This window comes from Styela clava, chromosome 3 (genome assembly GCF_964204865.1).
Source record: "Styela clava chromosome 3, kaStyClav1.hap1.2, whole genome shotgun sequence".
NCBI lineage: Eukaryota > Metazoa > Chordata > Ascidiacea > Stolidobranchia > Styelidae > Styela > Styela clava.
Genome location: NC_135252.1, coordinates 11,548,695 through 11,564,136, shown reverse-complemented (window position 1 = coordinate 11,564,136; position 15,442 = coordinate 11,548,695). Strand labels below are relative to the sequence as shown.

At 34.4% G+C, this 15,442-nt stretch overlaps 2 protein-coding genes across 2 annotated transcripts; one reads left to right on the top strand and one right to left on the bottom strand.

Annotated features, from left to right (window-relative positions):
- Nucleotides 1-465: 465 nt before the first annotated feature.
- On the top strand, nt 466-7,474 carry LOC120342483 (uncharacterized). The gene is made up of 10 exons (XM_039411324.2): nt 466-887; nt 1,794-1,932; nt 2,318-2,505; nt 3,025-3,098; nt 3,345-3,441; nt 3,877-4,114; nt 4,863-4,986; nt 5,607-5,694; nt 5,947-6,134; nt 6,355-7,474. Exons 1-10 carry the CDS (start codon nt 518-520, stop codon nt 6,928-6,930), a joined length of 2,082 nt encoding a protein of 693 aa, XP_039267258.2. The 5' UTR covers nt 466-517; the 3' UTR covers nt 6,931-7,474.
- A 530-nt stretch (nt 7,475-8,004) lies between these two features.
- On the bottom strand, nt 8,005-10,561 carry LOC120342485 (uncharacterized). The gene is made up of 4 exons (XM_078111043.1): nt 10,398-10,561; nt 9,190-9,381; nt 8,904-8,965; nt 8,005-8,312 (listed from the first exon to the last, which is right to left on the bottom strand). The coding sequence occupies exons 1-3, from the start codon at nt 10,462-10,464 to the stop codon at nt 8,907-8,909; spliced, it is 318 nt and encodes a 105-aa protein (XP_077967169.1). The 5' UTR covers nt 10,465-10,561; the 3' UTR covers nt 8,005-8,312; nt 8,904-8,906.
- Nucleotides 10,562-15,442: the final 4,881 nt, after the last annotated feature.

Genomic DNA, 15,442 nt, shown 5'->3' with positions numbered 1-15,442 from the left:
TTTACAGTTAAGTATATAGTAAGATGCGAAGAAAAATAAACGATATCACTAATTAACTCAAGGAACAAAGAGATCACGGTTTCTTTATGACATGCTCACGTTTTTTAAACTATCAGTATAGATGTACGAATCTATCAGTTACCAAACGAAGTCGTTGAACATATTACGAAATACAATTTATTTAGGTCGAGATTAGAAGACTTTGGCGTTCTTTTATGTGCGTGTGCCGTATTGTCTATGGTCTAGGAAGGAAGATGATATTCAGAGATTAGTTAGATAGTGGGTCATTGTAATTTATGTCCATACTGCTATGATGATATGGAGACTCAGTACGTGTACTACTGTCATATCTAAACTCACTCCTTTTGATAACTAAGAGTACAATAGACATTCCCAATTAGAGGTTACTCCACGTCCCGGCGGATAAAATTTGCCTTGTTTAAATTTATCTACTATTTATTTATTTCTACTTTATACTCAGTTTCCAAGCTAATTATGACCTAGCGACTAAATAATAATGGGAAATACACTAACCACGGATGAAATAAATCATCGTTTGCATGAAGCTGCAGAAAAAGGAGATTTGTCAGAATTGCAAAAATATCTCAAGAAAGGTGGAGACCTCAACAAACTGCTGGAATATGAAAATTTTAACAAACCCCAGAAACTAAAAGTGGAGAGTGCTACTGAAATTGATATGAAATATAATGAAGCGTTTAATCAACTGGTTGATACAATGGCAAAAGAAACAGCTGACAATGAACTAGGTCAAAAAAATCAAACGCCACCTCCCAAACCGTTAAAAATGAACGCGTTACACAGATCGGCAAGTCGGAAAAGCAACCTAAAAATGTTGAGCTTTGTGCTGAATCGAGTATATGACGTAGGTAGGTTCATAAAAAAATTTTTTTTCAATCTCCGAAAATATTGTTGAAAAATAAATGTGCATGTCTTGAATTACGCCCAAATCTGATTTTATCAAATATCTTTTGTGCTTCAACGCCGTAACTAACACATACGACATTACACAACAGTATTAACGACAGTACCTGGTGCCAATATTTTAAATCCAATTTATACAGGGCTGATCAAATAACAAAGTATATGTCTACAAAATCTCCAGTCATTAATCGAGGCAACCAGTTGACGACAAGGGTTTCTAGAGATCGGAACTGTTTGCCAAGTCATATAATAGCGTTGGTATTTAGGAGGCATTGGTAAAATATTATAGCGTTTGTCGAGTGTCGCGGGTAATGCTGATTAAATATTTATTGATATATATCAATAGTAAGATTTGTAGCACATTGCAAAGTCAAAATTCAACATTATTAATGTAGCGCAGTATGTTCTTGACCCACTACAGGGTCACTTTGAACACATCTATGCCAGTTTATATTCGTATTAAGATGCCATCTTCGCAATCTCATTTTCTCGTTAATGTTTCCTCTAGACGTGTATTTTCACCCAACGACTTTTCACTGACTAACAATTATTGTTCGCGACTGACATTTTTAGCTATGTCGTATTTTTGCATCAATAGACTATTTTCCGAAACTTTCAGACGTATTTCAACCAAAAATGACCAACGTGTAATAATGAAATGTTCTTTTACTAATAATGCAAATTAGACAATGTTATGTACACAGATAATACTATGAAGCGCAAAGAATGTTTTTAGGTGTAGGCATGAGTACAGGTCAAAATTTTTGCAACAGAGGTCACCACTATTATTTTGCAAATAAGAATGTGTTCATGTCAAGATGTATAATTCAGATGATAATTTTTGCACGCAGATGAGCAAGACTCGCAAGGTGATACCGCATTGCATTACGTGTCCATGTTTCACAACAATGCTGAATCAGTTATATTACTTCTGAAATTCAAACCAAATATCAACTTACAAAACGACCACGGAGACACAGCTTTGTTCAGGTAAACATGAAACCTCAATCACTAATTGATTTATTAATTAATTAATCATCGTAATTACATCATACAGTATAAACGACTCAACTGAAGCGAGAAATGGCTTTAAGTGATTCTTAAGATTCTCTGCGGTACAACAGTGCCCAATCTAAAACTTCTCAAAGCTCGATTTTATAATATCATTTCCGTGTTTCAGCATTGCTTTTCCGCAAAGAAAACAATAAAAATCTGAAACCATAGACGTGTGCCCTTCTGTGGCTATGACAGATGCAGACAATAAAATAGAGTCAACCCTTATAATAATAGAACCCCAATATAATATATTGTTCACATTCAAACCATAGGAAATGATCGTAATATTTGATAAATATTCATTATTTTGCATAAACAGTGCAGTTTGTTGCGGATGTGATCTAAAGGTGATTGAATGGTTATTGAGAGGAGGAGCAAATCCTAATATTAGCAACGTAGATGGCGACACTCCACTGCATGCTTGTGCATTGAGAAGGGGGATTGATCCGCTTATTCCCGGAATTCTACTTAGATTTGGAGGGAATCCTAATTTAAAAAATAGACATGGTAAGCTAATTTAGTCATGATTTTTCACCGCATATGAATAAGGGTGTAAACAGAATTTCATAATGTTTAAATGAAAGATAAAACTTTCCATCCATCCCTTGATAAACTTTTTCATAAATATGCCATTTCTATCTAATACCATAGACCTCTTTCATCACGACCCACTCGGCACTGCCAAATGTTTTCGCGAACAGCAGAAACTAAAATAAAAATCAAGTCAAATTTAATATTACAGGAAGTATTTAAAAAAAATAATAACAAAATCGACAATACGATTAACGAGACCGATGTGCTTACAAATTCTCGCACAAAAGAAAGAATCTTGGCTTTATTTCGGTGATGGTGGGTTTCACGATCCCCAGTTTGAAGAACCCTGCGATAAACGATCGAGTTGCGAAACTTTCTAACAAGTTAAGACAATAACTAGTACGGTGGTGCTACGGAACTTCTATAATGGCGATTGTTACACAAAAATGAATTTTTCCTATTTATGCTGTAGACTTTTATATATTTTCTCAGGCCAGACTCCGCTCCACGTGGCCGCAGAATCGACAAATAATTCTGTTCTCTTGCTGCTGAAATTTAATGCGAAGGTAAGATACATTCAGCTTTCATGGCTGGGACGGGTGTCAGAATCTGGAATGTGCTGGTATGTTTAGTTAGGTTTTACATATAAACATTGTATGGCACTGTATACATGATCGCATTTCTACTAATTTTAACCTAAACAAACCACGCGGACTCTACTACAAAGAAATATTAAATATTCCTGAATATCATTCGTATAATTCTACATTTTCATATCGTATTGTAAAAAAATCATTTTTATGCTAAATAAGGTTCGTTTGAGAGACAACAACGGCAACCGTGCATCTGAGGTTGCAGCTTCGGAAGAAATTCGAAAAGTATTGGAAGAAGAGGAGAACGATTTACTAGGTAGATATTTGAATTTTGTATAATCATGTAGTCCGCAAAATTGGCAAATGCAACTTGTAAGTGAAAACAAGTTGCTCTAATAAAAGATACCCCTTCAAACAAAGTATGAAGCTTGTCGCTGGCAAGAACAACACAAAAATACCAATACAATATAGAACTCAAGTGACTTTTGTACGATATATCGAGATGTAATAATCAGTCATGTATTTAATTTGCACATGGCAAAAATAGCTTTAGCGGCAATTTGCCTCATTTTGATTAGGAAATACGGTTCATCAAGTTCGCCTGTCACAAACTTCGCTTAAAAGATCCCTATATACAATGATATTATAGTGCGGAAGGGTGGTAATACTTGATCATCTTTGATACCACTCGAGGAAAAAAAAACTTATCTTCATGACATTCATTATCTTGATTCAAATTTCACCCTTACAGAGCGAACAACAAAAACAACTGATCTTGTAGAAGCCGAGGATACCCAACTGTTGTACGGAGCGACGCCTAGAACAAATCGATCTGTGCAAAATTGGTTGAATGACCGGCAAAATTCATTTGATTCATCATCAGAATATGATAAAAATGGATCTTTCATTCGCGGAGATAGAGGACGTCGATCTGAAGTTATATATCCTCGTCGATCTGTGTTATCTGAAGGCGGATATTCAACAGGAAGGTCAGTCAATATTCGATTGGAAGTATGCGCATGGACATGGGTATATTTAAAACTGACTGCCGGGAAGTGCTAATATTTTGCAGAGAATTCTCATCTTTTATATTTTCAAGTAACTTGTTTAAACATCTACCTCAGGCTTTTTCCGGGTTTGGCCGTCTGGATCATCGAAAAAAAGTACTTATTTTCCTTATTATCCAATGCAGTTGAAGCCATAATGCGCATTTTCCATAATTTTATCTAAATCTGAATAAAAACCTTTTTCAGTGCCAAGTATGTTTATAAAATAATAGTAATATTCAGCGATTCATTTGCTTCTGAAGCCAAATCAGGACTTGTTGAATGGTAACAATGTGAAACCTGGTAATCTAGAGGCAATCGTAGAAATGAACCTTCCATAGAAATAACAATGTTTTATTTGTTACCATTCGTATTGCTTACACATAGAAAAATTGATTGATCATGGCTGCTAACCAATTGATTCAAACTAGCATCTTGAAAAAATCAGATGTTTTCTTCTTACTGAACATCAAGTAAAATTAAGAAAATGACATAACAAAAAAGAAAAGCACCGGACGTCGTTCAGAAATGAACAAAAAAATGTCGTAAAATAATTTAAATTAAAAAATCAGAGTGTATTACTCATACGGTGTAGCCTACATTTAAAATCGAAATAAATTAAATCGTAATGAATGAAAATGCAACTTCCTAGACACTGAATTAATTACAGTTTCAATTTGAATTTATTAAGGAGCAGTTGCAGGTTAAGTTTTGACAAGTTTTCGGGAGGAGGAGGCAAAGGAGTAATAGAACTTCCTAATAACAAGAAAATTATAATTCCTCCGGATGCAATGCCGAGTGGAACACGCTTGAAGGTGACATATTCGTTACATCTCATGTATAGAAGTGGAACAGATTTAGACTTCGACTATTAATTGGACATTGAAAAAATATAATTCCGATTTTACGCAGTTGATTGCTATTGTTAAAAAATATAAAATTCGTCCGGCTATTCGTAAAAGGAAACAGGCTTGTCGGTTGCCGACCTTGTCAAAAAATATCCACTTGACTCATTTTATGAGAAAGTATGGAATGCAACACAGGGGTCCAATCTTAATATATAATGCACTGATTACACCATATGGGAATATCTAAATATTGCCGTAGTGACGAAAGCGCTTTTAATGCTACACGAACAACCAATAACAGCTTTTTACTCATCCTTAGAGCAGTGTTTATTACTACCGAAAAACAAATTTTTACTACGCATCCATACCAGTGAATAACAGTAAAACTACTGTGTTTTTATAATACGATACTGTTTATTGTTTACTGAGATGTTATATTAATATACATATGTCATAACCGAGTATATGTGATATGAATCATGCCACGCAACATTTGAATCTGTCAATTAAAGATTTTATAGCACTATATCTGAAACTTAACAAATTCAATTATATAATTCTTTATCGTGAATCTATATTATTCATAGGTTACAATTCGACCGAATACTGAAAACGAATCGGTAACAGATCTGGCTGATTATGATTTTAAATTTGATTTGAAAATCAACCTTCCAGGTAAGGTCATATATAATATTATCGTCATAACAAGTGCAATAATTCCACGAGTGTTGTTGTTTATTGTTTTTAGTGATACGCAATAAAGTAACATGCAGTTACTAAGGTGCTAAGTCGCAACAAATTATTATAAAAACCGTCCAAAACAACACATCGTTAATATTAATATATAATTACTTTAAACATCTTATGCAGTGTGAATATTAAATACTATATGTAATGAGAGACTATTATTTTGTGTTCTTTTAAAAGGTAAATCTCTACTTCTTCCCTGGGTGCAAAATCAAGGAGAAATCAAAGCGCCTCCTGCATTCAGTGGTATGAGCTGGGAAGGCGGGACATCGTGGCAATGTTTTCGTGAGCTCACTGATGACGTAGGTAGTGACGTCAGCTTAAATTTTAAATTGACGAAAGAAAAAACAGTTCCACTCACAAAAAAGGTATTTCTACGTATGTTTATAAGGCAATTTTACTGATTTGTATATTTCCCGAAGTCGAAGTACTCACACGAAACAAAAATTTACTTGAATATCGAGTGACTTGAAAATTTATGAATGATAACGTACGGTTATGATGGTTTCGAATCGGCTTCACATTTCAGTAAATACCCACGCTTAATACAACGTCTTGAGGATAATTAAGAATCACTTTTATTTTCAGGTATCGCTTATTAATTCGACTGTTATACCACCCACAAAATTGTCTGAATTTGAGACAGGGAAGTCAAATGAAGACATCGAAAATATCGAAGACGAGCAAGCAATTACTGACATCAGTAGCAGCGATGATGAGGACGAAAAGAATACAAGCGATAGCTTAGAAGATCCCCCTAACTCTCTTCTAAACGAAAAATTCTGGGCCAGGCAGGTTATTGTAGCTAAGCCGGCAAGTGATACGAGTGGGAGTTGCGATGGAAGCGACGCAGATTCTTACGCAGAAATGGAAGACGAAGTAGGACAAGATGATGACATGCACGTGAGGTATAAATCATGTGTTGATGAATTGGAAGAAAATATCCGAATTAAACATCCAATAGATCAAGAGCTAGCGACTATTTCTGAAGAGACGCAGGAGCCAGTTTTTACTGATGAGAATCCAGTATCTCCTCGGGAAGATTTCGCAGAAGACCAAGCAGAGTTGTCACAAGATAATCATCAATATCTCACGAAAGAATCTACATTGAGTCTTGACAGCGGTTACAGAGATTCTTTGGATCTTGAAGAACAATCAACGTAGCCTAAGATAATTACTGCAATCAATCATAAAGCATAATCAGTAAACTAATTTCTCAATAGCCTAATAACATTATCACACTGCACGAACTCAGATATACATTTTTCGAACTTTTTTTAGTCTAGTTTTTTGCCTTTCTCAATTCCAAATGTATGCGAAGTTGTAAACGTGTGCTATGGCATTTAGACTATCTGAACTGAGTTCCGAACATTTTGGAGATCTATGTGTACCAGATGATCACAATGAGCCGAAATAAATTTATACTTTATGTATTAGCAGATGGCAATAGATTTTGAGCTTTTACTTTTAAATTTCCATTAATTATTTTTTCTCACTTTTTCTTTATAACGAACTTTTTCGTGTACTGTATACAGTATATAGTTGGTAGAAAACAAAGTAGATAAAAACAGATTGAATGAGATTTTTCCATTATTAAATAGTTTGCACACAGACGTATTTTATGTAATTTTCTATATATACACATTGTAGAATATATATATATAGTTGCAAAAAATGAATGTTACACGGTAATGTTGTGATTTTATAAATCTGATCTTCTACCGGCTGGCAGCGAGAGGACTCAAACCTTCCAATAACCGCCATAATACTACAGTTGGCAGGCATCGTTTACTTTGTTTAGACAACAATTTGTAGATGCATAAGGCAGTTGCAATAACCACACAAACGGTAATCACTATTAGTGAAATATTCACTTGCAACCAAAAGTCATGCACGAGTCCTTAGACGAAACCGTAATTTCATCAAATGTTGAATCTCGCATCTAGTCACAGAACACCGAAAGCGGGAACGTTTATTTTTAAGGCCTGCAAGTGGTTTTAGAAACAGCCATGAAATAATTAGATTATTCGATTTACAGAGGATTTGTTCATCCCATTAAACTACTAAGAGTTACCTCTTTCTTCACAACACTGTAGAATTCTAGAACATCTTACTGCAACAAACAAGATCCAAACTCTCCCAACTTCTCACTTGCCCGGAACAAACCTCGAAACGCATAATATAGACTACATATTCATTGGCCAGCGTCTGATACTCTCAGACAAAGGTGTACAAAGGTGCAAATATGAATGTTTATTATATCAAAATACACACAAAACCCCGATGCGATTGTGCAAGCAAAAACGAAATGAAATTGTGTCAACAATGTTCTCATCTGGGGAGATTCAAAGTTTATGTTCACAAAAGTTTCTTCCAATGCGATAGAAGTACCGGTATACAAATTTGCAAATGTTTCAAGGTATCTTCATCTTCCCTTCAATCATATCACATTCCATACAATACAAAATAGGTGTTGCCTCAAGTATCTTCGGTTGGGACTGTGGAACACTCTGGAAATGGCTGGTTGCAGTTGTAACAACATCAACCTGTAAAAATATTTTTATCGTATTTATAGAAAGTACTTGTTGAAGAAAATTGAACTAACACACGTATATAAAATTTATCCATACATTTCTGACTAACATCCACGTGAATATACGTAACTAAATTATAATTGAAAAACACTTTCAATATTACAGATAAACTAATATTCACTTTTCGAATTATACATTCATAACGTTTTTTCAGAAACAGGAATATCTCTAGAAGTCCATAAGTAGGTTAAATAGATTAGGGCAGATATTTTCCAATGTTGATCTTTGAAATCGACGTTACCCAGCCGGAGAGGAATTTTGTCATTTTAGGTGAGGAATTTTGCTTTGTATTTGCTGTATTATTACTAATATAATATTACTTTATTACTTATTCATGAACATATAACAATCTACCTAAACCTAAACTGTACAAAAGTGGGAGTACGGCATGCCATAGAACTAGCAAAGGATCCATTGAAGATTAAACTAATAAAGTAGGTATATTCACAGGGAAGAAGGAATAGTTCCAAAATAGGCTAAGGGAGGAATTTAACAGAAAATGAGAACCACTGATTTAAATAATTAGTAAAAGCAAATACTGACCTCTCAAAAATACCCATAGCCGCTTGGACATCTCAACCAATATCTGCAATACATGCACGTAGCTGAAAAAGAAATTGTGCATCATTAGGTCTTAAGTTATATGGTCTCTTAAGTGTTGCGGAGGGTGCACAAGTACATAGGGTACGTAAAACAATCTTTCAGTGGCACATTTACACACAGTTGCCACAAACAGCCAGCATCACAACTATTCACAAGTCTCTTCACTTGAAGATGCTGAGTCGACCCAAATCATTTTATCTACGAAATTGAAGATTTCACAACTCACTTTTATCTTGTACATTTTGGCACCTCAGATAGAAGGTATACAGGTTTTTGCGAAGACAATACATCCAACACTTGGCCACATAGTTTTGCACTCCCGTCTTTGCCGTGAAAGTGCCATCATTTGTCGACTTGTGTTTCTTATCATCACTGGAATCAGGATTGTTGGACTTGTTGTTCTTGCTAGGCTTTGCGTCTGATAAAATACCAACATGGAAGTTGTTAGTCCACACAAGAATATATTTAAATATGTGTATACGTGGCCATCAACTGATATTGTTCCTGATAGCGAGAAAAATCTATATTTCTATAAATTGTAATTGACCAGATACATGTTTCTCGATTTCAGCATTTTGCGATAACAATATATATACTTCAACACAACTAATTTGCACATGTAGCGATATCTTGATGCAGGCTATAGAAGAAGTTTTAACATTTTACAAGCAATTTTTGTATGGTGTGTAAACGTATCAAGAAACAATTCATACACTCCTACTTCCTACTAAATAAGAAATTCTTTAGCAAGAATGAGAATTTTTAAAATTACCTAAACAGACGTTTCCAAACTAATTAGCAATAAAATTTTTATCGTCATGGTAGAGCGTGAGAAAAATTATGTATTAAAACAGATTACTATTTATGAGCAGAGCAGGTGAGGAATTTGAACATTCGAAATGTGGGAAACGGCACACCATATTGGGTACATTGCCGGTCTTTATCTGCCTAAACGAAATGGGACGCTTTAATTTTTTCGGCAGCTTACGATTGCGTTAGACCAGTTTTATGACGACCGAGTCGGTGGAATTCTGAAGAAACAGCCAAGAACAAAGATCTCTCCAAAATAAAGTATCACAAGAGCAAGCGAAAAACCGCGCCCATGCATTATATATATACAAGAACACTACGATAGTCTTTCAATTACACTTGAAATACTTTACTACACGTATTTTACGTAGGATTATACCCTTTATAAACAACTCAAGTGGAAAATAATACACAAAGAGTAGGTTATTATATTTAAACAAAATAAAACGCACATTTTTACACGAGCTCACGTCGAAGGTGTGTATAATACCACGAATTAATTGCTCATTTACTTAAAAAAATGTAATAGGCAATCCATCTTATGTACTGTACGGCAATGATGTTCGTGATTGTAAGAACTTATAGTCATATTTAGCCACATTATATATATACTCATCACCTTACCTGCGATAATCGCTGTAGCCAGAAGAGCAAGAATCACTAGTAGAACAGTATTTTGTTGTGAAAACATCTCGGCACTGGGAGCGAATTCGTAATGCTACTAAAACTAGGCCTACGACGGTGGCTACTTTAGATTATTATAACCGACGGATCTGTAAAAAATGGAACATTGATTAATTAAAAATAGCTGAGGCAGAACATTTCGGACTAGATTCAGGCTAACGTCATATCAAACTAAACTGAAATTTTTGAGTCTAATATAATATGTATGATAGAGACTGAGATATCCAGAATTGTTGGTGTCTGTTAAGCAGGAATAGACCCTGGACACCGCAACAGTTTATATATACTTAATACCATATTACATCATAATTATAATATTCATTAACTGCAACTGTAACTTCACTTCACTTCGTCCATCCCAATAAACTGCAAAGACATCCACTTTTTCGCCAGCGACTTCTCGTGATACACGTTCCTCCACAAACACACAACAAAAGGCTGTTCCGTGTTGTCAACAACGGGATTTCGAGAACATCGTAATGATTACTTGATTAACTGGTGGCGTGAATGACAAAGTTGTGGATGTAATAATTGTGTATGACTAGAAAACTGTTTCCATATCTAATACTAACTAGTATGCAACACCTGAAACGCCGCGTACGTTTTCAATACATAACGTTATTGATTCCGCGTGGGATCCTTAGACTTCATCTTGGCGACAGAATAAATCGACCATGCGGCTCACTTCATACCAATTTCCACTGTTTTTTTAGCCGATCCAAATCTCTAATTGAGTTCGGGGAATTGCTCTTAAACTCTTAGATGCCCTCTTGTTACAATTTCACCTTGTTATTTGAATAGCAGCTGTTATTTTTCGCTCAGTGTACCGGTGGAAATACTCGGCACACAAACATTTCCGAGCACTGGTAAACTGTCCTATTATTTTGCGGAGGCATCTAGCCATGAGTACCATTAAACTAATTTGACTCAACAAACTAGGATGAGAGTTACTAAAATGATGACGGTTTAAATACCACAGCCACAAACGATGTCTAGACAAGAAATATATATATTTTCATGGCAAGTCTGTATCCTTACACCTGGTATAATTATGGGTTATTCGAAATCTCGGCAAATAACCTCAGTTTCTCATTATACACTGATCTCAGTTTTTACACCACCTATCGTAATCCTTTCTAAATGAATACACAACAAAGAACAGGATGGATCCAACAAAGTTGACGTTTAACTTTCCGGAAGATATACAGCGTTAATCCCCGGAATGTTTCGTTATTTCCCTCAACACTGTGAGAGATTAGGGTCGGAATTACCCTCCAGGCATTTCGACTCTACATCGCAAAGTTCACTTGATGCAAATTTGAGTCATTCATCAAGGATAAAAATCTTACTCAAATGAAGCATACAAATACATATGCTTCACTTTAGTAAGGTTTTTATCCCTGATGAATGAATAAAATTTACATCGAGTTTCCAAGAACTAACTCTGGAAAATACCTTTCTTTCAAAAATTCATTTTGCTCACTCTATTATTCGAATAAAACTGAACTTGAAACTTCATTTATACATACATATTATATATGTAGGCAGAATTGTGCAATCACGTCAGTTGCTACGATATACAATTAATTTTAACTCGCATTATTAATTCACTCCTTCTTCTACTGTAATCTCCTGTAACACTAGTCTGTTTTGATTCCCAATTGCTATAAATAAAAGTGGGTATGAAAGCATTCTAAAGAAGTTCATATATGCCGTACCTCAAAATATTCATTACAGTCTATAGCAAAGCTGTTACTGCTGTTGTTGGGCCTATATATTACAGAGTGGACAATCTGCTCAAGGTACAATGAAAAAAGCCAAGTAGCAGACATTAGCTCGGTTCTCACAGCAATCATTTTCCATGTCTTACTATTTGGCGAATACTCGGAAAAGAATTCGAGAATAGATTTGTTTCAATTTCAAATTAATCTGATTAAAAATCAATAGTAGTGTCATTAATTAGATTCGTCATAAATTCCACTTGTAGGCTACTGGATTTTACCTCTGTACACGTTCCTCATCAATATCATACTTCACATTCACTACGTGTTCTTTTTATATCTTAGATAATTGATACAATTGCATGTAATAACATGCACAATTGCACAATTATAGATACTTTGGCATCAAATGTTATTCTAGATGGCCTCTCATTGCTTTAACAATTCACGTTGAATCATCATATACTTTGTTCAAAAGTCGACTTCATGCAATCCGCTTGCAATTTTTGTCATCCATATCCTATATATTAAGCTATTGAAACAATATAACTATAAGTTTCACATAGGTCCGCGAATTTAATTTTTAATTGACACAAGTTCATCCAATTAATATAAAACTTACATAAAAATAATCGATGACTTGACTTTTTTTGTAATTGTCGATTGGAAATCTGCTTTAGTTATTATTACTTATCCCTATAACATATCGATGTTTGTTCTTAAATACTGCTTGGCCTTCTTATCTTCGATTCTTGTAGACCAGCAAATCAACTGGCTAACCGATTTTGTCTGATTGGAAATATCTTGAAGACGTATGTAATATTTCTAAAATTTCATTACATGATCCTGGGAGAGAATTACATTTCGTAATAGCAAGATAACATGGTGTAATCAAATGAAAACAAGGCAACAATTAATGCAATTCTTAATGATTGGCGTGCGAGTATCATTTTGAAAGCAATACAATAACATCACCATTGAAATATAATTAAAGCCATTTATTGCTTAATGAGGAACTTTCACTGATAATTAGGAAACGGTGATAAACGATTGTTACTTTGTGATAGAAAATAAAGACCGGGTCGGAATATCAAGGCCAACCACTATGAGACGGAATAACTTTAAATTATCATCTGATAGTCGACATAATTCCTTTACTTTCGCCCTGGTAACTAAATATTACTTTTACCCACGATTGTTTTTTTGCAAAGTAACCACTAAGTGAATAGTCGCTCCCTATCTAACTTAATGGTGAACCAAACTAAACTCAAACGAGTTTGGCTTTGCTCTGTGAAACATTCTCTGAAAAGTATACGCTACAATTCACTGAATACACATTCACTAAGAGGTATTTTCTCTGCTACAATTATTAAAAACCGGAAAATTTATGTAACAATGCAGTAATCTGATTGCAAACAAAAAGTATGTTTACATTGTGTTTGTGTATTTACATTCTTTACACTTTACTATTATTCTAATCAAATATAGCTATAAACAACTTTGCTGTTATTTGACACTGTACATATCACGACGGTCTTTACCTAAAAGCGTGTCTGACTAATTACTATTTCTAACATAATCGAATTAAGACAAATTACTTGTTTATTTGCACACGAGTTCTGTCTAACTTCCCGTAAAATCCTATATAACATGTATACAAGGAGCTTTTCATCATCGGCTACTCAATGCCCTTTGTAATGCGCCTTGAGTATACCTATTAAGAAACAGTGTAACGAACTTGTTGCTTCACCACGAAGTAAGCGAATCGATGTATCGCTTAACTAAGACATATACACATCATGATATTTTTTTACAAGGGAAAAGTAGACGAATTTTCTACCCATAAATATGTTTTTAAAGTTAACGACACGCTCACGCCCACTGTAATACATTTTACAATCTATTATAAAACTATCAGGAAGAACGATATTTTAGTAAACCAAAATTTTTACCGGTGTATCACTGAGAAATTGAAAGTTTGTTGAAAACAGTTTAAAATTAACGAATGAAAAATATTGGAGAAGTAACTATTTGAAACCACCGGTAAATCGTATTTCCTTTACGATTAATTAGTATGTTGATGCGTTCTTCATTTTTATCAACAGGAATTTTTTTTAACAGAGAAACTCAGTAATAAAAATCTCGGTAACATCATTTTTAAAGTTATTTTTTTTTAAAAAGTGTTTCACATGCTACTTTGTACAAGCTAGTGAACTTTGTAAAGTGAACAGGTTGGTAAGGTCATCTTACAAGACTTCACGTAATGATATCGAATCGATCCCTAGTTTTTTTGTTTCTAAATATCGAGATTACAACTTAACGTGCCGCTCTAATTCTTATAATCTACATGTGCAACAAATAGCCTTTTCTAAGATCTGCAACAGGTTCGTAATCCGCTTGCCTCCAGTCCACAACAATAAAGACAACATGGAGCCAAGCGACATCGGATTTTAAATTGTCATGCTATCGGTGTTAATCTTGGAAATTCGGAATTATTCCTAAGTCACCAAGTTAAAAATTACCCTGGGGGCGGAGCGCTAAACAACTGTACGCACTTACTGCTGAAGTTTCCCTCGTTTATGTTCATTGTTTATTGCCACATCTATTGCAAACGACAAAGAAAAATCCCAGAGCGATCAGTCAACCGAGTGCCTATGTGAAAATGTGGAATATTTTAAAACTCTACGAAAATATGTTTGTGGTGTGGCAATGTGCAAGCTTGAAACAAAATTCCAAGTATCGCAAATGAAAATAAATGCAGAAAAGACCTATTTAATGTTCTTGGACAACATATTTGATGATATTGGAAAACAATATTAATAATATTATTTTATAATATTATATACTATATACCAACAAATATGTGGCCTTTCACAATAGTAGAACTCTTTTACTAATTTTTCGAAGTTCTGCTTTCGCATCTCCATGTAGATATAAATACATTTTATGTCTTTGTATATCGTATTATACAGATAGGTCTTGCAGCTATTTATTTTATTTTAGTATGTGAATGGACTGCAGATAAAGTCGCCTACGTGTGGCAGTAGTATGCTAATGCAACAACATTGAAGAAGTAATATAATTTATATATAGTTATTTTTTCTTAACTAAGTTAAGATTTTGATTATTGACGTGGTTGTGAGTTTTGATTTTCGTGTGTTTCTACATTTTCCACACGCAAAAACGAAGCCATTTTATTTCCACTAGCTACCGTTGAGTACATTGTTTGTTAAATTGTATATGTATAATGATGAATCAGAATTT

Bases quoted from the DNA above. Each gene is read 5' to 3' on its own strand.
- LOC120342483 (XM_039411324.2), top strand. From the start codon at position 518: ATGGGAAATACACTAACCACGGATGAAATAAATCATCGTTTGCATGAA. The intron at 5,695-5,946 runs GTAAGGTCATAT...TTCTTTTAAAAG, and splicing joins TTTGAAAATCAACCTTCCAG to GTAAATCTCTACTTCTTCCC. The intron at 6,135-6,354 runs GTATTTCTACGT...TTTTATTTTCAG, and splicing joins CAGTTCCACTCACAAAAAAG to GTATCGCTTATTAATTCGAC.
- LOC120342485 (XM_078111043.1), bottom strand. From the start codon at position 10,464: ATGTTTTCACAACAAAATACTGTTCTACTAGTGATTCTTGCTCTTCTG. The intron at 9,382-10,397 runs GTAAGGTGATGA...GTATTTTATCAG, and splicing joins GGCTACAGCGATTATCGCAG to ACGCAAAGCCTAGCAAGAAC. The intron at 8,966-9,189 runs GTGAGTTGTGAA...TTTCTTTTTCAG, and splicing joins CCAAAATGTACAAGATAAAA to CTACGTGCATGTATTGCAGA.